The sequence below is a fragment of the Tarenaya hassleriana genome, unplaced genomic scaffold, assembly GCF_000463585.1.
Source record: "Tarenaya hassleriana unplaced genomic scaffold, ASM46358v1 Cleome9, whole genome shotgun sequence".
Lineage (NCBI taxonomy): Eukaryota > Viridiplantae > Streptophyta > Magnoliopsida > Brassicales > Cleomaceae > Tarenaya > Tarenaya hassleriana.
Genome location: NW_010971389.1, coordinates 1,464,735 through 1,488,979, shown reverse-complemented (window position 1 = coordinate 1,488,979; position 24,245 = coordinate 1,464,735). Strand labels below are relative to the sequence as shown.

At 37.4% G+C, this 24,245-nt stretch overlaps 4 protein-coding genes across 7 annotated transcripts; all 4 read left to right on the top strand.

Moving 5' to 3' along the window:
• Window positions 1–4,073: 4,073 nt before the first annotated feature.
• LOC104803770 (proline-rich receptor-like protein kinase PERK14) lies at window positions 4,074–8,307 on the top strand. Of its 2 annotated transcripts, none has more exons than XM_019201329.1 (8): window positions 4,074–5,093; window positions 5,470–5,949; window positions 6,063–6,146; window positions 6,517–6,587; window positions 6,716–6,801; window positions 6,970–7,117; window positions 7,316–7,477; window positions 7,762–8,307. In XM_019201329.1, exons 1-8 carry the CDS (start codon window positions 4,193–4,195, stop codon window positions 7,966–7,968), a joined length of 2,139 nt encoding a protein of 712 aa, XP_019056874.1. In that variant the 5' UTR covers window positions 4,074–4,192; the 3' UTR covers window positions 7,969–8,307. The 2 variants fall into 2 exon arrangements, with proteins under 2 accessions (XP_019056874.1, XP_010526119.1); XM_010527817.2 differs by having other exon boundaries at window positions 6,060–6,146.
• A 1,035-nt stretch (window positions 8,308–9,342) lies between these two features.
• LOC104803769 lies at window positions 9,343–13,726 on the top strand. The gene is given in 11 exon segments (XM_010527816.2): window positions 9,343–9,917; window positions 10,047–10,208; window positions 10,321–10,521; window positions 10,616–10,680; window positions 10,874–10,901; window positions 10,987–11,057; window positions 11,126–11,655; window positions 11,907–12,000; window positions 12,100–12,282; window positions 12,535–12,662; window positions 12,771–13,726. Coding segments are annotated over 7 exon segments (1,005 nt in total). The 5' UTR covers window positions 9,343–9,697; the 3' UTR covers window positions 11,384–11,655; window positions 11,907–12,000; window positions 12,100–12,282; window positions 12,535–12,662; window positions 12,771–13,726.
• A 789-nt stretch (window positions 13,727–14,515) lies between these two features.
• Window positions 14,516–17,837, top strand: LOC104803768 (la protein 1). Its single transcript, XM_010527815.2, has 10 exons — window positions 14,516–14,645; window positions 14,753–14,831; window positions 15,138–15,287; window positions 15,596–15,738; window positions 15,990–16,138; window positions 16,256–16,357; window positions 16,455–16,758; window positions 16,966–17,113; window positions 17,260–17,335; window positions 17,482–17,837. Exons 1-10 carry the CDS (start codon window positions 14,595–14,597, stop codon window positions 17,570–17,572), a joined length of 1,293 nt encoding a protein of 430 aa, XP_010526117.1. The 5' UTR covers window positions 14,516–14,594; the 3' UTR covers window positions 17,573–17,837.
• Window positions 17,838–18,821: 984 nt separating this feature from the next.
• Window positions 18,822–24,245, top strand: LOC104803766 (myb-related protein 3R-1-like). Of its 3 annotated transcripts, none has more exons than XM_010527813.2 (12): window positions 18,822–18,980; window positions 19,544–19,615; window positions 19,760–19,814; window positions 20,063–20,120; window positions 20,308–20,402; window positions 20,534–20,637; window positions 20,748–20,876; window positions 21,003–22,782; window positions 22,982–23,244; window positions 23,367–23,481; window positions 23,567–23,809; window positions 23,965–24,239. In XM_010527813.2, exons 2-12 carry the CDS (start codon window positions 19,545–19,547, stop codon window positions 24,109–24,111), a joined length of 3,060 nt encoding a protein of 1,019 aa, XP_010526115.1. In that variant the 5' UTR covers window positions 18,822–18,980; window position 19,544; the 3' UTR covers window positions 24,112–24,239. The 3 variants fall into 3 exon arrangements, with proteins under 3 accessions (XP_010526115.1, XP_010526116.1, XP_010526114.1); XM_010527814.2 differs by having other exon boundaries at window positions 18,823–18,980; window positions 19,411–19,615; window positions 24,001–24,245; XM_010527812.2 differs by having other exon boundaries at window positions 18,823–18,980; window positions 19,411–19,615.

Genomic DNA, 24,245 nt, shown 5'->3' with positions numbered 1-24,245 from the left:
ATATGAAACGGCCGGAAGGTCTTCTTTGTCCAGCGGCGGCGAGCCGCCAACACGCACCCTTGACCCTTCTTCCTCATGTTCACGCTTTTTTGGATGAATAAATTTTGTTTATTATTCAAAAACACTAAACAAAATCATTTATCCGAAAATTCCGAATTTAATCTGAAAATTTATCATACCTTCAACCAACTACATCTCAAATTTTACGAGTGAAATTATTATGTATACGTCAAACTTGACTTAGATTTTATCATTCTACGGTCAAATATTTACAAATATTTATAATGTTTTTATATCAAATATGCTTTTAGATTTATATTTAAATATCTACAAATATAGATTCAATTTGCGTTCGAATTCGTGATTTTTTTTTTCACGTACCTAAAATTTGAACCTCTGAATTTTATGAATACAAAATTAGTTTCCCAAATATTTAACATATATCATTTGAATAAATGATTTAAATTTGGATTCGAATAATCAAAGCCTTTGATGCCTATAATATTGTTCTGATTCCTTCATTGCCCAATTTTGTTGGTTCTATGCTTACCAATATTTCCTCCCTCTTACGTATAGACATCCAAAGAGTAATAACTAGAATATTTGTATAAACTTTCCAAATAATATTTTATACATGATATAAATGGATAAATTTATATCGAATTAGTTTAAAAACTATATATTATTTTTCTTTAATTTTAAAAATATGATAGTGAATACATATGGCGTGATAGTAAATTTTTCTATTTTTTCATCATAATTTCCAATATTTTCACTACCTATAAACAAATTGTTTTATATTTTTCAATCTTTAGTTCTGTTATATTTTGTCATTTCGAACAATTCTAATGCCACTATAAACACATTTTCTTATCAAATCCGATTCAAGAGTTTTGCACTCAAATTTCACTCGACAATGTCATTATGATGAATACTAACTTCATTTACATGAAATTAATATTAATTTATATATATAGACTAATGATTTATAATTTTTTATCGAATTATTATTTTCTATAATATTTTCTTTAAAATATATATATATATATCTATATATTAATTCAAAACAACCAAAAAAACAGTTTGGGTGTTGAATGTTGATGAAGATAATTTTTTTTTTTGTCAAATATGACATAGTTCTAATAGAATAATAGTCAAATGAATCTGATCCCTTTAGTAATTAATGTACTTACAAGTCAATTCATTACGTATATGTTTGAATATTTATCTTCATTTATCCAATTTTTTGTAGACATTTTATTCCGACATTAAAACGAGCTGCTGAAAATTTAAAGTTGTAAAAAGTAAAGACTGTGAAAGCCAACACAAAATACCACCAAACGAATATATATGTGTGTGTATATATTTCATTTTTTAATAATGTATTAATTTGGCTTAAATAAAAGAACTAATTAACAAAGTATATTATAAAATGCTGTAAATTCCATTTTCCATTTTAAGCGTATTTTGTTGTCCCGTAGAGTTACACACTTATGCTTCTGTTTTGTTTGTCTTCAGCGTATTTTCATTTTTTTTTCTCTGGTAAAGTCTTCAGCTTATTTTCTGCAGTGAAAAGTAAATTTTATTCAAATAATTTAAGATATTTAAGCAAATGTAATGTAAGTAACTATTCAAAACATAATTTTTCATGAAAACGGAATAAAAGATTTTATGGTATAAAAGAAATATGAATGTTTAGAAAATCTACGTCGATACAGTTTAAAAGAACCAATCCGTAATAAATTGATAGGATTGCGATTAGTGATAGTCATTTCGATTATTAACCGAATGACAACAATTCGGTTCAGTTCGATTATTCGTTTAATAACTGATCGGTTGAGTAAGTTCAATAATTATTCAGATTTAGTTCAGTTTGGTCATTAATTGAATAATCGCGATTAATTAAATAGTTATTAGGGTTTAATTTAATTTTTAATGTTTTACCCTAGATATTTAATTTTTTTTACAATTTCACTCTCACTTATCACTCATCTTTTAATTTTTAATGATTAAAAGTTAACTTCTTTCATTTGATTAAAATCTCACTTTTAGATATATTATACATTTTTTTATGTCTTTATTTTATTAGTTATACATTTGTTATGTCTTTATTTTATTAGTTTGAAACAAATGAAGATGAAAATATGGTAAGGTTGAAATTTTTGAAGATTTTTAAAGATTTTGTGGTTTAAGATTTAGATTGATCATTTTAGAAGATTAATATTTTGTAATTTGATTTGTATTGATCATTTTGGAGGATTAATATTAATATTATGATGGAATTTGAAATTTTTGAAGATTTGTTTTGTAATTCTTTTCATATATGTTAATATTTATTTATAATCGAACTAAACTGAATCAGATCAAACCGAACCAATCCGAATTAAATTGTTTGGTTATAATTTTATTGTGTTGAAATCGAGCCGAACTGGTTAACTTTACATAACTGTTCGGTTATGATTTCTTTATAACCGAATTGAACCGGAAATAATCAAATAAAAAATCGAACCGAAATCCGAAATGACTACCTCTAATTGCGATATTTCAAGAATTTGTAAAAAAAAAATCTACAATATAATTGGTTATAAAATATATTTTAAAAATTTTATTACTCATTTCTATTGGAAGAAAACTACAAGTTTAAAATACAATTTTATTGTATATTCTTCAGGGTTGAGCCGCTAATATATACATTAAAGGACACTGATTGGTAATAAAGAACATCTTCATATTCATCTATGTTTTCACACGTCAAAAGGGTGAGTGTCGAATTCTTCTACAGGTATACTTGGATGCTTTCTTTCTTGTTCATAGTCTAAATCCCCTTGTATTCTCAAAGTTCATTGATGTCCAAGATTCAAATAATGATCAATATAGATTCGATGATCTGAAAAACATGTGTTTGAGGTTACATAATCCCAATATCACGGGTACCGCTCCATATCCAACTTTACAATTCGTAAAAAAAAAAATATATATATCTCACTTTTCGCCATGAATCCTATTGTATTCGATTTTCTCGAGTTTCAATTTAAGTGTCTTGGTCGGGACGATACCGACAATACACTACTAGACCACAAGTTCCGATGTGTTTCCAACGACATTGACAAACCCCGAGATCCATCAACAAATTTGAAAAGAAACCGAAAAAAAAATGCAGCTGAAAATACAAAGTAAAACACAATTTTTTTTTGATAATCTGAAACATCACCAAATATTTGGTCTAACTACATCTCTCAAGTGATTGAGAAAGTTTGGATGATATCGCCTTCCACACTTGAATTTAAATTCGGTATAATAATATATTTTGAATATTCCCAAACCACAACCAATCTTGGATTTAAAAAAAAATACGCAACAAAAACACAACTAGACAAAGCATGATGATCTCACTGTCGATCTCCTCCGAACCCTGCTGTCGCAGAAACTGTCTTAAGTCAAAAGCGAAGAAGCAAGGATTTTATTCAAACCTAATTAGTGAATCGAGTCGGTTCAGATGCACCAAGCAAAATTTATAGTTCCACAGAATAAACCGGACATAATCCAGACCTTCTAACCGAAACGGAGGCTTCCGTCTCCTTCCCTTCCAACAATTTTCATCTTTTTTAATAACCGTAGTACAAGTAGACCAAACCTTATCCAATCGCATATATAGAACGACATCAGAATAAGAGTTCAAATCTTAAATATGAAATTTACATGGACTTCACGTGCTATTGATATTAATGAAACCACTTTGCAACATTAAAAAACACACTACATTGTAACCACTCGGTTATGTAAAATGAGATAAAAAAAAATGTCCTTAAATAAAAGAAGAAAATATGTTTGTTTGGTCCACCTCTTCAACCGTCCGTGAACCTCTATGATTTCAATATAATATATATATATATATATATATATATATATATATATCATTCTAATTTACTTTTAACATGTTATACAATAATATATATCAAGAATTTAAGAATCGGAAGTGGTTGATCACGAGCGGCGAGGGAACACACACCCCAGCGAGTGATATATATATATATATATATTGTGTAAAAAAATACGACATTCTCATGGTTAGAAGCTTACATTACTCTACACGACAAAACTTCACTGCCAAATACTCACTCCTCACCTGCTACTACTACTTATCTCTCCTCCTCAGAACGACGAAGGCAGCTCCCTAAACGACGTCGCTTCCATGTCTCTCTCACTTCCTCTCTTGCCACCTCCGGCGGATTCTCCGGCCGCCACGTCATCTTCTCCTCCTCCTCCGCTGTTGCCGTTGACCCCTCTCCTCCCTCCCCTTCTTCCGCCTCTCTCTTCTCCTCCTCCGCTGCCCTCGGCTCCACCACCCTCCGTCGCATCCCCGCCTCCTCCTCTGTCGGAATCTCCGTTATCTCCTCCTCCGTTAACCTCCGCTTCACCGCCATTGCCGTCCTTTCCCGCCGAATCGCCTCCTCCTCCTGCAATCTCAGCTCCACCGCCATTGCCTTCATTTCCCGCCAAATCACCTCCGCCTCCGCTCCGCTCTGCTACATTGCCGCCGCAACCTCAACCGGAGACGCCGACGACAATTTCTCCGCCGCCACCAACTCTTCGCCGCCGTGGTCCTCCGTCGTCGTTGCTTCCTCCTCCCGCAGATCCTTCTCCCCCATCTCCTCCTGAACCATCCCCGAGCATCCCATTTCTTCCGGACGCTTCTCCTCCTCCTCCGAAGACATCGTTTCTGCCGCCGTCCGCTCCGTCGCCGAAGAACTCGCCGGCGGCAACGCTTCCTTTCTTTGGGCCGGTGGGCTCAGTGCCATTGAAGCCCAATGGGCCGTTAACACCGCCTCTCGGTCCCGTTACAGAGCCCAAGAATGGTCCTAGAGAATCTGGTTTCCCGGCGACTGCTTCTCCGCCGTCACTTTTGCCACTGGTGCCGAAGAGTCTTTCCGAAACGGCGTCGTATCACCGCCCCTCTGCCGGATTTTTATTCGGCGGCGTCATCATCGGAGTTCTTCTGCTTGTTCTGCTGGGTCTCCTGTTTGTCTTCTACAGAGCAACCAGAAATGGAAAAGGAAGGTCAGAGAATGGTCGTTCAGACAATGTACCAAAAGGTGAGAATTCGATTTTCTTACCCAACAAGAACCTTTTTCTTCTGGTGCTGCTGTTTGTCCGAGTCATGAACTCTCTAGTTGTCTTTATCTTCCTGAGTTAATATTCTCTCAAACGTACTCGGAATTTGTGGGAGACCAGTTTAGGGTTCATGTTGATTGCTTTGATCACCTCAAATGCTTCTGAAAATGGTACCATCATAGAATAGACAGAGGAAAAAGGGATAATAACAAAAAGAGACACTTTCGGTTTCAAGTTAAAGATTTTTAAAGAATTCCAATGTTATTTAGGGCAAGTTCAGATTTTCTGATAGTTTTCTCGTACAAAAATGGATTCCATTCCACCATTGTGTGACATCTTTGTCTATATTTCAATCAGTTCAACGTCAAGATGGAAATGCCGTTCGAGGGGGAACACACTCTGTTACAGCGCCATTTCCTCCACAGCATACACCAAGTGTTGGCTTCAGTACAAGAGACAATGGCTCTGTGGCATTTCAGAACTTTCAAACCCGAACAGCAACTACTCCTGCTGTTAACATTACAGTGTCCAGCGGAACATTCACGTATGATGAACTGTTTGAAGCCACCACTGGTTTCTCAGATAGTAACCTTCTTGGACAAGGTGGATTTGGGTATGTCCACAAGGGAGTGCTGAAAAACGGGAGAGAAGTTGCGGTGAAGCAGTTGAAGATCGGGAGCCATCAGGGGGAAAGAGAATTCCATGCCGAGGTTGACACCATCAGTAGAGTTCATCATAAACACCTCGTTTCGCTGGTCGGGTATTGCATTAATGCTGATAAAAGGCTGTTAGTTTATGAATTTGTTCCCAACAATACCTTGGAATTTCACTTACACGGTAAAGATGATATATCCTCAGAGACTTCCTATTATCTTTTTATCTATCTGTTCTATCTTTTGCTCGTCCACTTATCTTTTCACTGAGTATTTGGAGCATATGCGTTGAAGGAGACGGGAGGCATGTCTTGGAGTGGGGAACGAGGTTAAAGATTGCTCTAGGAGCAGCGAAAGGATTAGCATATCTTCACGAGGACTGTGAGATTCTTGATGCATTAACTAACATATTGTAAGCATTGAACGAAGGATCGGACGAAATTGGAGTTTTACAGAAGATGGATCCGGACCGATTCCACCTGGAAACGGACCGGATCCAAACGCAGCCTTCCGAAGACGGATTTTTACAGAAGGTGGATCCGGACCGATTCCACCTGGAAGCGGACCGGATCCTAACACGGTCTTGCGAAGACAAACTGGAAACGGACCGATTCCACCTGGAATCGGACCGGATCCAGTCTCTGAGCAAATCAGACGTTTTTCACATCCATGTACCCGATTCTTCTACGAACGTCTCCCGGAAGATAGCTTGCTGAATTCTCTGCTCGTGTTATCTCTTGTTATATTGTAGGTAGTCCGACCATAATTCATCGCGATATAAAAGCTGCTAACATTCTTCTTGATTCCAACTTCGAGGCAAAGGTGAGAGAGAGAGTATTATCTCCCTTTTCCGAGACCCATTTCCGCTAATATAATTTGAGCATATGTCATATGAAGACACAACTAGTTAAGTTGTTTACCACTTTTTAGTTTTGTTTTTCTCTTTTCAGGTCTCAGACTTTGGACTAGCGAGGTTCTTCTCAGACACCAATTCTTCCATCACCCACGTATCGACTCGAGTGGTAGGAACGTTCGGGTAAACCTTCTACCATTAATCAGTTTTCACATTCCCATGTTTTTTTATATAGTTAGACTCAAAGATGATTGATCTCAGAACTGCAAACTCTTAAAAAAAAAACAGCTTACCCTAGCATACTTTCTATATCCATCAAAGCCACTCGATGATGTCCAGTTTTCTTTACAGGTATATGGCTCCAGAATACGCATCCAGCGGCAAACTAACCGAAAAATCAGATGTATATTCCTTTGGCGTCGTACTCCTAGAGCTCATCACTGGGCGTCTCCCGATTTTTCCGAAAAATCCTTTCACAAACCAGAGCTTAGTTGACTGGGTGAGTAATAGCCCTTCATACACTATGTGGTGATCTCTTCGGATTTTTCTTATCTCCAATGGAGAATGAAGTGGATGTATTCTCTGTGGAACCACAAACATGAATCTATATGTCATCCAGGAACCATCATGCCCGAGAAAACCTATCTAGTCTTATCCTTGTCTACTTAAACTTGACTGTGAATGTCGACTTTCTCAGGCGAGGCCTTTGCTTGCCAAAGCACTTGCCGAAGAAAATCCCGATCCTCTTGTGGACCCGAATCTGCAAAGAGATTATGACGCTGCTCAAATGGTTAACATGGTTGCTTGCGCCGCTGCTTGCCTTCGCCCATCAGCCTGGATTCGACCTCGGATGAGCCAGGTCCGCCTTTTTCATTTTTCTGGTCTCCCCCTCAACAGAATTCTCTGGACGGAGTAGTGATAAGATTATTTTTTTTAACATGAATCTATCCCACAAAATAAGTGTCAAAATCTAAAATGCAGACATGATCTGGTCTGGTCTTAATTTTTAATCCACTTATGTCCTTTATCCAGATACAAAATATATAACATCACCTTTATAAGATGAATTATATAAATATGGTTTTAAGACCCGAGATTTCGATCTCGTCCTCGGGTAAAGAACTCATTCTGGAAACTGGACAGGTGGTTCGTGCCCTGGAAGGAGAGGTTTCCCTCGTGAATCCCGAAGAAACGGGACAGAGCATGACTTACAGTTCTTCCGAAATGCCGAGTAACGTTTGGAGAACAAGCATGAGGAGATTCGAATCGGGTTCGACGGGGAACAACACCTCAGAATATGGAATCAACCTATCCGTTTCAAGCAGCGAAACTCACACCAGACCAGAGTGAGTGATCATCACTTAGCAGCAGCTTCTGAAAGAAGCTACCACTCGGTTAACAAAATGATCGAACCGGAACCGGTAACCGGTTCGAGATGATTTCGTACCAAAGCTGACCGGTGCATTCATTCCTGGTGCGAAAGTGTTGTAGGTTTGGGGGCGGGGGGCGGGGGTTGCCTTATGAATAAAAGGTTTATCATTTGTAAGTTCTTCATTGCGATGTGATGTCCAGTTTTATTCTTATTTCACATGTTCCTGAAACCAATCATTCCTTCAAATGTGTCGTTTTGAGTTTGGTGATGTAATTCGATTTTCGCTATATAAAGATCCATTACCAATTTACTGACAATTGCAAAGTTGTTTTCTAATCTTTTTTAAATTGCAATATTATCTTTAATTTTTTTTAGAAAATATAAGAATATTGTTATGTAGTAAAAGTCATAACATTATCTATTAGATTGAAATATTCTGAATCTGTACATATAAGATTGGATTAAATTTTAATATTTTAATATTTAATTTTTTGGACTGAAATGTTGTCTCCAAATTTTTTTGGAAGTTTACATCGGATATGGAAAGTATATTCACCAATAAAATAGACAAATTGACAAGTTTAAGACCATTCATGGAATTTTTTTTTTAATAATCGGTATCTACTATGCCCATCAATTTAAAATCGTATTTCAAAACAAAATACAATAAAAAAAAATCATTGCTAAAGAGATTTGCAATTTTAGTTGTATTATATGTTATCAATTTTAGTTGTATTATATAAAAAAACTTTGTAATTTTAGTTGTATGTTATCAATCTATAGGATGCTAATTCTCAGCATTGTAAAAAGTTGATTTTTTGACAGTTTTTTAGATGGAAAACAACAAACTGTTAGATATTTTTTGTTATTATTTACAATTGAATGAGTTTAAAATGGATAATTTATTTTTTAGTAGATTTTTTTAATTTTATGAATAAAACTAAACTAAATAAACATCTTGTATATGTAATTTTTTTGTAGATCAAATTAAATAAAAATATCACAAAAATCTAATAAAAACAGTATAGAAGTGGACAGGAGATGATTATCTCAATGAATTGATACTACTACTACAACTCCAACAAGCTAATATAATTTTGAATGTGATTAAAATAATTAATTTTTTTAAAGATCTGATATTAGTAATATCCGTAAGTTTAAACCATTAAAAAACAAATAAAAAACCTCAATTATCTCATCCATTATTTATTGGTTTCGTGCCAGTCAAACACGCTACGCATTAAACCATCAACTTGTACTTAATTACGGTTCTACCATATTGCTGACGTGTCTGTCTATTTGTTTAATATTTTCCATCGTTTTCTAGGCAGATCCTTTCCGAGAATCTTTTTTTAGTTTGGCTCTAGAAAATCTTCAAATACGAGTTTCATCATGCACTTTGTCGCCTGATGCCGCGGTAAACAAGTCAGATCGTAAACGCACCACAGCTTCGTTGCATTTCTCCTTCTCCTCCGTCATCTTCGTTCGAGGGATCGTTTCTGTGTCCTGACGCTTTTGTCTTCTCGGGATCCGAACTGGTTCACATGTTCCCGGTTTCTTGCTACGTTTTTGTTATTTTGTTGTTCAAACGATTATGTGCAATTCGCTGGTTGTAATTCTGCTCCTCCGTTTCGTATTAATAGAATCGATTTTTTGAGCGAAATTTGTGATTGTTATTTCGTACAAATTTCTGGAATTGAGAATACGATGGTTGGGTTTGTATCGAAATGGTGGGTTCTGAGATCGGTACTCGTGATCGCGGTCAATTTTGCTCTAACTTTCGCCCTTACCTCTGCGGAGAGGAACTTGGAAGGTACTGCTTCGAAGGTTGATTCAGAAATGCAGGAGGTTTTTCACAATTACTTCCTCAGAGCAGTGGATTTCCTATGGAGATCTGACGAAAGAGGTTATCACCATGTTTGGCCTCGTAAGTTGCTCATTCTCTGACAAAATTTTCGATCGACACATACGCCCGAATTTTTGTCTGATCGGGGAGTCGGCCCGTTGAGTAGTGAATTTTTTGTTCGATAAAGAAAAAAAACATCTTTTTGTTCAGGAGATGGAACTTAACTTGCAAATCTGGTGGGTACTCTTATTGGATTCTTTGGGGCAGCATTTGGTAGCGTAGGGGGCGTTTGTGGTGGTGGTGGTATCTTTGTACCAATGCTCAGCTTGATCATTGGGTTTGATCCAAAGTCTGCCACTGCAATTTCGAAATGTAAGAGGTGCATGAATCTATGTCATATGAATGATGCAGATGAATAAACTCTTCATGTTCTTCTTGAGAAGCTTAGTTTTCAAGTTTTATGACATGAATGTTGTCGTTTTAGGCATGATCATGGGTGCTGCTGTGTCAACTGTATATTACAACATTAGATTGCGTCATCCTACGCTCGATATGCCCATCATCGACTATGATCTCGCTTTGCTGATCCAGCCAATGTTGATGCTTGGAATCAGTATTGGGGTTGCCTTCAATGTGATTTTTGCGGATTGGATGGTCACAGTTCTACTCATCATTCTCTTTTTAGGTGATAATCAGTTCATCTGCCAATACAATGCTTTTCTGTGGGTGAGAGTATTCCCTGGTTAAACCTAGCTGATGCATTTGCATTATGTATTCAGGCACATCAACAAATGCATTCTTGAAGGGCTGTGAGACATGGAAAAAGGAAATCATAGAAAAGAAGGTACTTTGTTAACTTTAACCGTCATTCCATGTACAGTGTTAGACTTGAAATCGTCCTTTGTACTAGTGACCTCCTATCTGTTCAGAGCAGTGGTTGCATGAATAATCTAACACCTCAAAGAGGCCGTGTCATATATAAAGTTAGATGATATGTACCCTGATACAACATTGATGTCTATTGTTTTGTGCTAAAGGAAGCTGCTAAGCGTTTGGAGTCAAGTGGTGAGCGGAATTTTTCGGTGTAAACATATCTTGGTAATCGGTTTCTTGGAAAAACATTAGTTCATGCACCCATTTTGTCCGTCAGGAGTCTCTGGTACTGAGGTGGAATACAGGCCTCTTCCAGCCGCTCCTCCTGGAAAGGAAAGGAAGGAATAGGTAAATGCCATTCTCTTTGCAGTTTGGTATTCGCAAGTTATCTTTCTCGATTAACCATTTAATTGCAGGTATCTATTCTTGAAAATGTCTGCTGGAAGGAACTCGGGCTTCTAGTTTTTGTTTGGGTTGCATCCCTAGCACTGCAGATAGCTAAGTTTATCTATTACTCTGATCCATATGTTTTAATCGATCATGCTTGCTCATGTTCAATTTTTTCTAATAGTTTTCGTGTTCCATTTTGGAAAATAGCAACACACAACTACTTGTTCAGCAGTATATTGGGTCGTCAATTTGTTACAGGAGTGAAATCTATAATGTTATTCTGATCTCTCTGCTGCGAGATTCATGGACTGTGTCGGGATGTTTACATTTTCATGTTTTCATATAGATTCCTGTATCAGCACATGAGGCTGTAGCACTATACCAGGGTAGACGAGTAATTGCATCCAAGGGCTAAGCAGGCACAAACTTTACTGTGATCCAGCTTCTTCTTTACTGTACATTTGGCGTATTGGCAGGCATAGTCAGAGGCCTACTTGGTTTAGGAGGCGGTTTCATCATGGGTCCATTATTCCTGGAGGTCGGGGTTTCTCCTCAGGTATGCAATGCATAATTACTAACCTTTGGATTCACGCTGAAGCTAAACGGTATACTCTAGGAGATGTGACATATTATACAATGCTACGACTGAGCATCAACAGTTCATGTTTCACTAGGCTAAGGGTACAGATGAATTCACAACATCACCATGAAATAAAATGTAAAATGAGATTGTGGAGTTTATACATGTAGAGATTAATTCTATCACTAATTCTTCTTTGGTTCTACTTTTTCTTTTGTGATTTACAGGTTTCAAGTGCTACTGTCACTTTTGCCATGACTTTCTCCTCGTCCATGTCTCTCGTAGAATACTATCTTCTCAAGCGTTTCCCTGTCCCATACGGTGAGTTTTCTCTCATTCCCATCTTACCAACATCCAAGAAGAAAATGTCAAAATCTTTTTTTAAAAAAATTGGGTCAATGAAATTTCTCGGTATTTCAGCATTAAGCCCTCTTGAACAACTTATCATTTTATCAATGCAACGGCTCTCTACTTTGTGGGAGTGGCAACGATTGCTGCATTTGTTGGACAGCATGTGGTGAGAAGGCTGATTGCAGTGCTTGGGCGTGCATCCCTCATCATTTTCATTCTCGCCTCCATGATCTTTATCAGCGCTGTCGCTAGGTATATGATCTTCCTACCTTTCATTTCTTTACTTTCTCTTGCTCTACTCCGGGTGATCTGGATGTTTGTTATGGATATTCTGTATATGCATTTTATAATCAAAACGTACAAAATTGTGGATTGCAAACAAAACATTTACAAGATTTGAATTCATGTTAGAAAATGAGTAAGAAGAAAGATGTTTAACAGTTTAAGATAGATCTTTTTTTCTTGTTTTGATCTTCTGTTTTTTGTTTTCCCTCTGGTTCGTAGGTGGGGTTGGCATTTCTAACATGATCGGCAAAATGCAGCGGAATGAATACATGGGTTTTGAAAACCTTTGCATGTACGATACTTGACAACTTTTGATGATAACTCTTTCAATGCCAAATGGGCAAAAGGTTCTATTACTCAGTCCCTTTGGAATTCATTAAAAGGACCGAAGACCCTCGGTTTGTAACTTATCTTGTTCCCATTCTTTCGGATAATTGCTAAATGTATATTAATAGATAACTATGCAAAAGAGGGGAATGGTGGCTAAAGGGATTGCAAAAGCATAAAATAAAAGGAAGGTCTTGTATTTCTCGGAGATTGATCCAAGAAGGTCACTAATGTCCTTTAAGCATATGGATGTCAGGTCTAGTGCCACGTGAAGATCTGCAAACAAACAAGGGAGGACCAAACCATGGTGAGGTATAACCACAGGTAAGGAAATGATGAGAGTTTGTTTCACTTTCATAACCTGTAGGGGCAGAGGAGGTAGGCAGGAAGAGATGGGCCCAGAAGTTATAGACGAGAGAAGGCGAGATCACGGGCTGTGAATGGATGCCGAGGGACCGATGGAGGTGTCGGATAAAGGGCCTGTCATGTTCTACTTAGGGAGAAGAGATGGAACTCGAGGTTGGTATATGTTACTCCTCATCGACCAAATATGGGATTGGTTGATGATGCCTCATAAAGCTATTCTTCTCTCAATAAACTAGTTTTCGGAGTGAGTTCTACTATTGGAAGAGTTCATTTCACTATTCTCCTCTTGAAAGAGAAAGATGGGCGGCATAGAGGTACGCTATATTTGTTAGATACATGATTTCAGATTTTCGGAATGGAGCGAGAGAGATTTACACGACTTTTAGGAGCTTCTTCCATGCCCAAATGGTCGTAAGGTCGAGTAAAAATCTTCGTTTTCGATCTCAAGTGCTTGCTGGAACATGATCTAAGAAGATTAGGCAAAGACAGAGAGATCCGACTCCAGTACATAACATCTAACTTGACAAGTTTACTCGAATAGAAGCTTAACACTAAACTATGCGCCACCATTGTGTTTTTTTCGAGGAGAGAACCTCAAACTTCTCACTGAGAGATTTGGTGATAAATCAAGAGTATTACTATGTAGGAAAAAAACTTGGAAACATAGTCCATGTATTGAAGAATATTACTTGTTTCTAATATTTTCATTTCGATTTTTCATTCATGCCCTCGAGTTTTTTTATAACTCGAAAGTCTATCCCACCTTTGATCCAAATATATCTTCGAAGGTACAGAAGCAATTTGTGTACTGCAATTAAATTACACACTCCTTCCCAATCTGCTCTGTTCGAATATGAAACCTTTGGAACATATGACACTTCAATCACACTTTATAAACAAAACTACACCACTCGTTCTCGCCTTTTCGATACTTCAAGTTGTTCTTAAAAAATGCGAATTGGTCCTTTTTAATGATATGTGTTTCGTTTTATTTTCTTTTTTGTAATTAAAATTTTATATTTTATTCTAAATAAATTTGGGATTACGGCGATATTGTTGATATAATTAAAATTTCATATTTTGGGGTAATTTTATATACATCCGGATTATTTTTGTATAAAACCTTAAATATTTTTTAAAAATAATTTATATTGAATGTAAAAAAGATGTGTGTATAGTAACATAAGCATATCATACTCGAATTCGATGCAAGTTGACTCCATTGTTTGCATTCATCAATGTAACGTTTGTATTGTTTATTCCATGTACTTTGACGTTTATAGGATCCAATAAATGTATCCGTTCCTATTTCATTGTGTTGATGTAATGTAAGCACAAAAAAATGGCTTTACCGGCTTACAATCTTGGGTTTTATTGATCAAATTAAAAATAAGAACGAAATTCGTAATGTTAAAGAAATTAATAGTTGGGTTCCGAATTTGGACGGAAGTAGAAAACGAGTCTCGTTTCTATTGCTGCCGCAGCGAGCACCAACGCTTATAATTCCCACTTCCCCTCAAAACCCTAGCGTATCTCTCTCTCTCTCTCTCTCTCTCTCTCTCTCTCTCTCTCTCTTCGAAGCAACAATGGCGGGCCAATTTTTGGACGAAGCGACAACGAAAGAGGTTCTTCGCCAGGTCTGAGCTTGTCTTCCTCGGGTGTTTTGGCTTTTGTTTTTTCGTGCTCTGTGGATTCTTGGGTGAAACATGAGATACTCATGTCCTGACGGAGCTATGATTTTCAGGTGGAGTTCTACTTCAGCGACAGTAATCTTCCAATCGATGATTTTCTCAAGAAAACCGTCACTGAAAGCGAGGATGGAAGTAAGTTGAATTTCCGAACGATATCTCTGTCGGTTTCTTCCGGTCGGGAAGTTGTTCATCTGCAAACTTAGTGCGGATCGGAGAAGTATCAGACTTATCTGCATTTTATGGTTGTAACCATCCTATTACAGAAAGATAAAAGTATTTGCGTTTTGAAATTCTATGTCGGGTTTTTCACACGAACTGTATGTAGAGTAACAGCATAATACTGGGTTCATGTTCTGCTAATTAGGGTTAGATGAATTGATTTGATAGTGGTGCTCATTTTTTCTGCATTGATCTTGCTTTTCTTTTTTTTGTAAGCAGTGGTTAGTTTGGCATTGATATGCTCCTTCAGTAAGATGAGAGGTTATTTGAAGCTGGGTGATACAAAAGCAGAGGACATTCCGGAAGATAAACTGAAGGCTGTTGCTGAGACTCTTCGGACCTCTTCGGCCCTCAAGGTTTCAGAAGATGGTGAGTTGATGCTACTTTCCGGCAGCATTATCTTCTTCGCATTATTGAATATATATATATATATATATATATATATATATATGAATTATGCTATTTGAGGTGTTAATCTCTGTTGGGAAGAGTGACTTAGTTGAGAAGTGTCAGCGATCCTGAGTCCTGAGTGTGTTCTATATTTGCTACACAGATTTGGTTGTTAAATGTGATGCTGCCTAGGTTTTGGAGGAGTATATTGTATTGTTTACTCAGGTGAATGGTATATGTTGGAATTAGCTCAGGAATCATATCTTTTTTTGGCTTGCTTAACACAGGGAAGAAGGTTGGTAGGGGCTCAACATTGTTGAAGCTGGAAGAGTTAATGGAGCAACTAAATGTGAGAACCATAGCTGCATCACCGTTTGCATATGATGCTAAAAGGGAAGACTTGGAAACCTTTTTTGGTCATTATGGACAGGTATCTTCCACAGCCTAAGTCAATGTAGACAAGCTTTACATCGGTGACTATTCAAATGTGTTGAAAATGCTAATTCAAGCCAGTCTCCCCGCACTTTTCGTGATACTGTTATTGATTAGTGTCACATCAGCATGTTGATTTTGCGCTAGATTCTTAATTTAACGCTTTTCGCTTCTCCAGATACGCATGCAAGCATGGCTATATAAATGGTGATGCAAATTCATAATATATGTTTTTTCTTGCCATTTTAGGTTAATAGTTTGAGGTTGCCCCGTCATGCAGCAGACAAGAGGATATTTTGTGGCACTGCCTTGGTTGAGTTCTCTTCTGAAGATGAGGCCCAAAAGGTTTTGAAGCAGAATTTGGTCTATGCGGGCTTGGAGTTGGAAATGAAACCAAAGTAATCCTACTTATGTGTGTGGACTTGTCATCTGCGATATGCTTGTCTCTTATATATGTGCCGAACTTGCTATGAACTTGTTGGATGCCTTATGGAAATGTGATGTTTCCTTTTCAGGATGGAATTTGATGATGAAAGGGAAAAAGATGAAGAAAAATTTGCTAGTTTCCGCTCCCAAAAGGGTTCGAATAATAAGAATGGTTCTGGTTCCGAAGCAAAGTAAGGATCATTTGGCTATTATTATAGATCTGTTAAATTTGTGATTTCTCATTGCTACGATTATCTGTGGTCTGATTTCGACCCATGAATGGCATAGTTATCCCAAGGGTTTGATAGTTTCGTTCACGCTTAAGCGCTCGGCTGAAGGGGATTCTACAGAAGCAAACAGTTCTGAGGAGCCATCGAAAAATACTGTGGATGGAAGCGAATCAAAACCATCAGATAATGTTGATGATAAAGAGAACGCTGGTGTGGATGAAGATGATGAGAAGTCTTCTGGTGTTTCTCTCGGAAATGGGGAGAAAGAAGAAAAAGGAGCAGCAAGAGTCCATAAGGACAATAAGAATGTTGTGTTGCGTGAAGACCTCAAGGCTGTTTTTGGAAAATTTGGTGATATCAAGGTACTCTGACAATTCCTTTATTTCTTTGATATTGCCTATGTTCCAGATTTTGTTTAGTAATGTTGGTTATATATTATATTTTACATTGTTTCCGGTCAAGTTGACATGACTTACCGACTAATAAAAAATTGAGTGTCTTCATTTTTCATTCCCTTGTATTCAGGGAGGGTACTAACAATGTTTCCTTGTATTCCTGTGATCATGAAGTATGTCGATTTCATGATGGGATCTGAGTCAGGATACATTCGGTTCGATGAACCTGAAGCATCTCAGAAAGCTCGTGCTGCAGCTGTTTTAGCTCAAGAAGGTGGATTAGCCGTGAAGAATTTTATAGCTGTCCTAGAACCTGTTACTGGTAAAAGCTTACCAATTCTCATTTGATTTTACCCGTATTAATATAAACCCTCTGACTCTGATAGATTCCATTCAAACGGTAATGGGTTCCAAGTAAATTTGGTTTGTCGGGTTTTTTACATGGTTTGTTGATTGGTATACTGTCAGGCGAAGCCGAGAAGGAGTACTGGGACCGTATCCGTGGTGATGGAGACCGGTTCTTTAACAAGGGTGGCCGAGGGAGGTCAGTACAAACTCATATTATGCCATATTCGAGAACGTTATACCGATTAAAAGACTTGTACCAATCCCCTGAGTGACTCGGGCTGAGTCCCAATAGTAATTCGGTTACTCGTTGGCTTATGGGTTGTGGTATATTTTCGGGTGCAGGGGAGGAAAGCATCATAAAGGAGGAAGGTTCGGGCGAAAGAGAGGGTCGGATTCCCCGAGGGGCCGTCCAAACAAGGCTCAGAAAGCTTGAGAGCACAAGAGAGGGGGTTAGCTTTATGAATCGATTTGCCTCTCTTTTGTTTTTGTTTTTGTTTTGGTAAACCTTGTTTTTCCCCATATGCTTTTGCTTTTGAGTCGCAATGTTCTGAAAGCTTATTTACTTGTGGCTGTGTTCCACTGTTGACAAAAAAACAAATGGTCGCAGTTTTAGAGTTATTGAAGCTGCAATTGCGATGGCAAAGGCAAAAACTTTTGAGGTATTTCATTTTGGAAAAGGCTCGATCAAGTGTCTTTGACGTGGTATGTGTAACCTTACGTTATATAAAATTATTATCAATAAATTTTAATAATAACAATAGTAATAATTTATTATAGCATACATATAATACATTTATATATATATATATGTATGTCTACATGCATGTATTATGTATGTGTATACGTATGTATTTATAATTAATTTTTAAAAAACTTTTTAATGATGTCAAAATCTACAGTTGATATTTTTAACACAGTTTGTAGTGATAAAAGTTCTAGATAAAAAAATTAAAAATGTTTAATTTTTTTTTATCAAATTTTAAAAATTTTGTATCAGTTTGAAAATCGAAAAATTTAGTATAAATATATTAGTTATGTCAACCATTTTTTTTTGGATTTTCCTTTTTTTTCGCATTCTTTATATATTTTTCTTTTATTATTTTTTTCAGATAGTTTTTCTTTTATTTCTTTATTCATTCATATCATCCCACATGAGCCGTTTGGGTTTTTAATTACGTCATAAAGTTACAACAATAAGTGGAAATTAATATTTAAGTTACTAAGCTGCGATACTGTAATTAATGGCTTTTAGTAGGTATGGATAGGATAAAATGTTATGGTTATGGCTAATCCCACAATAAATTTAAATTTAAAGTTGTAACCAAACATGAATTAAATGTGTAATACGAGTGGTTCGTTCTTATTATGTTTTACAATTAACAATATTATTTCGAGATTTTTCATTATTTTTTGCATAAAATTGCTTCCAGCTGTTGAGTAATTTAAATATTATTTCGGAAATTTAAATCGACCGGAAAAATAAAATTAGGCGCAATAAATCCTATAATAATAATAATATAATAATAATAATAATAAAAGGCGTGGAAATGGAACTTTTTCTAAAGACGAGATTCGGAACTTGAAATGAACGGCTAAGATCATCTCACGCTTCGATCTCCGCCGTTTGTAATAACACTTGGAAGAAACTTTGACAACTGCGATTTCCGCCTCTTCATTGTTTGAATCTCTCTCTCTCTCTCTCTCTCTCTCTCTCTCTCTCTCCTTCGTCGTTTTTTGGCTGAGTTTTAGTCGTCGATCAACGTGAAACCTTTGGATCTCTATCTTTTGAATCCTCCTTGTTGGGTTATCTCTGCTGTTCTCCCTTTGAAAGTCCCTTGCTGGTGAGTTTTTGGTTTTGCTTTTTGCTTTTTCTGGGTGCTGGAATCGACATTTCGTGTTTGAGAACTCGTTCTTCTCTGGAAAACTTACTGTCTTTTTGGTTTGATCCTCGTTTTTCTTCAGAAGTTTGAATTTTTTTCACGAGTTTTGATTTCTGGGGTTTTGATATTCACTATCTTATATGTGTACTCTACCTCGAAATTCTTAGGTTTTGCATTGATTCTCATCATCTGATGCTATTTTCGTTTCGAATCTGATAATCCCATCATTACCTATTTTGAATTAGCCTCTGGGAAAGTTTGATCCTTTGCCGTTCATCTTACCTGTACGACGATGTTTTCTGTTTGTGCTGAAGAAAATTTTAGGAAAATAGATGTTCAAGGTTCTTATTTCTTCCAATTGATTTCAACTTTTTTTGGGAATAAAATTCAGATTGTAGCATAAAGTAGGAAAAAAGAAGGCCTAGCATCCTGCTAGGCTTATGATGATACTTAAAACGTACCCTAAGGACAGCAGACAAAGTGTCGGGATTGAGGTTTGCCATATTGTTTTTCTTACTGCTAAGTATGAAAAGTGAGACGACAACCTCAGATCCTCAAGAAGGGTCTTCCCATGGTGGTCAGAAAGGGAGACACGGGTATGCTCTCGTACTTTTCTGTTCTTCTTCTGTCGGTTCCTATCTTGATGTGGGTCAGTTTTGGAACTCTTTTGGAGCATTTGATGAGGCATTGTAAGGTAAATGTTGGAAGCTATACTTACGACTTGTGAAACACTTTTGTAGGAGGACATGTGGCCCTGCAAGACGATCCACCAAGGGACAATGGACGATGGAGGAGGTGTGTTCCCTCTTCTTTTGCTCTCTGTGTACTTCTTGTGGTGCTTTACATCATCTGTACCGGATAGGGTCTCAGTCTGGATTTGGGGTGGTGTCATGGATGAAGATAACATCTTTCTGGCTTCTTAGAGTTATACTTTCTTTGGTCATCTCATGTGTCACTTGCTGCTTTCTGTTTTGGCTGCATTTTGGATAACATCATTACTGGTCTTCGTTAGAGTAATTATTTTTCGTATAACGTGTATTCAGGATGATATCTTGAGAAAAGCTGTTGAGCAATTTAATGGAAAGAACTGGAAGAAGATAGGTAAGTCAAGAATCAATATGTTTCTGATACTGCTTTCTTCCTTTTCTTTTTTTTTGTTTTTAAATTCCAAGCTTTTGGAAACGAATTGTAATTTTTGTTTCTGTGTAATGTTTTAGTAATTCCATTGTCTATGGTAGTATGGTCAATGGTGCAAGCTCTATCTAACTGTTATGGTTCAACTTTTCAGCTGAGTGTTTTAAGGACCGGACTGATGTCCAGTGTCTCCATAGGTGGCAGAAAGTCTTAAACCCAGAACTTGTGAAAGGGCCATGGTCAAAAGAGGTGATATTCTAATTGTTGTTACCTTAGCTTTACATGCTTTCCTTTCTTATGGTCAGTGCTGTGGACTTGGATCTTTTAACATTATATGTATAATGTATTTGATGATATATTATTCTTTCGTATTTGTGAAGGAGGATGAGATAATAATTGAACTAGTTAACAAGTATGGGCCAAAGAAATGGTCTACAATTTCTCAGCATTTACCCGGCCGCATTGGAAAGCAATGTAGTGAAAGGTAAGAGCATAGACTCTGCTTCTCTTCCAATTGGTATCATGCTTTTATGCTATGCTTTTTAACTTTTGGTTGTTTGGTGACTCACATGAATAATTCTGTGATTGATATAGGTGGCATAATCACTTGAATCCTGCCATTAACAAAGAGGCATGGAGTCAGGAAGAGGAACTGACTCTTATCCGGGCGCATCAGATTTATGGAAACAAATGGGCAGAGCTGACAAAGTTCCTACCAGGGAGGTAAATAATGTCTTTCTTATGTTTTCGTGGGCTATATTTGTCGGTCATTTCCTAACGTTTACAATGTGTCCCGAGAAATGTGCTGATATCATATGAATACATTTTTTGTTGTTGCATTACCTATAGGTCCGACAATGCAATAAAAAATCACTGGAACAGTTCGGTTAAGAAAAAGTTGGATTCATACTTGGCATCAGGTCTTTTAGATCAGTTTCAAAGCTTGCCTCTCGCTGCCCCTCAGAACATGTCTATCCCTTCATCGTCTTCGCTGGTGAAAAGTAGTGGAGACAAAGGTGGTGTAATACCTGGAGTTGATGCAGAAGAATCTGAATGCAGTCAGGGTTCAACCATTTTTGGTTGTTTACAGTCTACCAACGATTTACCGGATGAGGTGAAGCCTGTAAATGAGGAATTATACTTTCCTGAAATGCCATGTGGAATCGAGCAACAAATCTCGACATCCACATCATGTGCAGAACCACACTACCCCACCTTTGAAGACGTCATGTTCATTGTTCCAGAAATATCATGTGAAGCAGAATACTCAACAAAGTTTTCAAATCCAAATTGCTCTCATGAGATTGAAACTTCTACAGCCATGGAATTTCAGTTAAATCTGCATGGTGTACCTAAAGATACCAAGCAAGAGCTTTGCCAAGACTCAAGTTTGTTGACTCATTGCATGGATGTAGATGGAAAAGATGAAGTGACCGGAACAGTTCAAACTTCAGTTGAATTAAGAGCTCCACCTTCTATACCAAGTCTGGATAAAGGTTCTCCACCACAATCTCAAGTTTTGATCACTGATGAGGAGTGTTGTAGGGTCCTTTTCCCAGATACCGTGAAGGATGAATGTACTTCCTCTGGGGCTTCTGAGCAAGGTCCAAGTGTAGTTAGCTCTCAAGAAAAAAAGGGGTCTTTTTGTCATCTGTCATCAGAAACGCAAGCTCATGAAACTGGCAAAATCTCAGCTTTGTCCTGCCATCCTTCAAGTTTGGATGTTATGGAAAGCCGTCAGCATGTTGCTTTGTTACTTCCTGCAGACAAGGATTTGGATTTAGACTGTAAGGCACCCGATCAAGGCTATTATCTGCTTGGAGCTAAAGAGTCGGAACATAAAACAGATACAGATGCTGACTTCATTTACCTTGAGGGGCCTGAAAATTCCCATGGTAATGGTGATTACAATGGTAACTCAGATCCGCATGACCTATCATATATTCCAAAGGATACCTTGAAATTAGTCCCTGTGAATAGTTTTTCTTCTCCTCCTCCTCCTAGAGTAAACCGGATTTTCTTTCCTATTAACAACAAGCCAGATGATAAAGACACGGGGGCTCTATGTTATGAACCTCCCCGTTTTCCAAGTGCAGAAATTCCTTTCTTTAGCTGTGATCTTGCACCATCAAGTAGTGATTTACAGCAAGAGTATAGTCCCTTTGGCATCCGCCAGTTAATGGTCTCTTCCATGAATTGTATGGCTCCATTTAGGTTATGGGATTCACCATCTCGAGATGGTACCAATGATACTGCAAAATTCTTCAATGGTCCACCATCCATCTTAAAGAAGAAGCGGCAACGTGACTTATTGTCACCCTTGCTCGATAGGAGAAAAGACAAAAAGCTTGTAAGAGATGTAGCATTCTCCTTGGCTAAAGATTTTTCACGTTTAGATGTCATGCTTGATAGGAGAGATGATTGCACATCTGAATCTCCTTGCAATAGAAATGCACCTTATGAAGGCAAAGAAAGTAGGGCTTGTGGAACTGGTGGTTTAGCTCAAGAATCAGTAGTTTCAGATGTTAAAGACCTAAAGGAAACCTCTGATTCTCAGAATAAGGCAGAGGGAGTGACTTCTACGACAAATGCAGAGGCATGGAATGGGGGCAATGCTTCCGTACAAAATGTAAGTTTGTCGTTATACTTGCATACCTTTTGTTCTGGAGTTTTTAATTCCGCCTGGCTTCATTCCGTTTCTGATATCTAATATATACTCCCTTTGATGGTGATAATGATCTTATTTTTCAAGTGCTAAAATCTTCAATAATCTTGCCTTCGAAGCTTGTAGCCTAATTTATTCATCTTGTGCTTGCCTTTTGCACCAGGACCTCGAAAATTCTGGAATTCTTGTTGAGCATAATAATAATGATCATCAAGAGTTTTCTCCGAATCAAAATGGAACTAAAGCAGACAAAAACACGATGTCAAACACAAAAACTCCAATAAACCGATACAAAAATTCCCTAGGTACTCCAAGACGGGGAAATCCTTCAGAACCTCCTCGCCCTGCAGAATCTGTCCCCTCATCTGCTACCAAAGGGAATAAGACTGACGTTGCAGAGAATGGAAGCTTTGAAAATCTTGGAATGTAAGTTTGTAAATGCAGTTATTATTTTGTGTTTCATGCCTTAAACTGATACAGTATCAAATTTTCTCATGTTTGCTTGAAAATTTCTTCTAATGTTATCCTACTTCCTCATTCGTTTCCAGATTCAATGGAACCCCGTTTAGAAAAAGCCTAGAATCTCCTTCCGCATGGAAGTCACCTATGTTCTTCAGTTCTTTCTTCTCAAGTCCAACGTTTCCTACAGAAATGACAATTGAGGTAGTATAAGATTGAACTAGTTTCAGGATGTTCTTCGGTTTCCAGAGCTTGTTTTGAAGGCATTCAATTGGTTCTTTCTTTTCAGGATATCGGGTGCCTTATGAGTCCTGGGGGGAGAAGCTATGACGCCTTAGGACTGATGAAGCATTTGAGTGAACACACTGCAGCAACATATGCGGATGCTTTGGAGGTTTTGGGTAATGACACTCCCGAAACCATACTCAAGAAGAGGCAGCTTAGAAAGTCTAATCACGGTAAAGAAAACCAGTATCATCCCCATGATGATCAGCTAGAAAATCATTCCCATACAGCGGCTTCAACTGTTACAGTACGTATCAGATACCCTCTACTCGACTTAAAACAACTTAACAACATCCAAACCCATGTCTGGAAAAGTTGTTTGCAGTTCTGTCATATTACAACATCAGTTCTAGGATAACTTCACTGAACAATATTTTTGATATTGTGATATATCATTTCCAGTTTATTCAGAGCCAAGTTGCGGAAATCGTGATGCAGGTGGAGCGGCGTACGCTGGACTTCAGTGACTGCGGGACACCAGGGAAAGCAAAGGCTTCCTCCTCTGTTTCTGCAAGCCCCTCATCTTTCCTCTTGAAGAGTTGCAGATAGAGAGAAGGTTTGTTGTTTTGTTCATATCTCTCAGAGCAAAACCCCATTCAGATTCTTGCCATTTATATCTGTAGATTGTTATTATTCTCCTCCCATGCATGTATGTGTTCTTTTTCCAACCCTTTCTTTTTTCT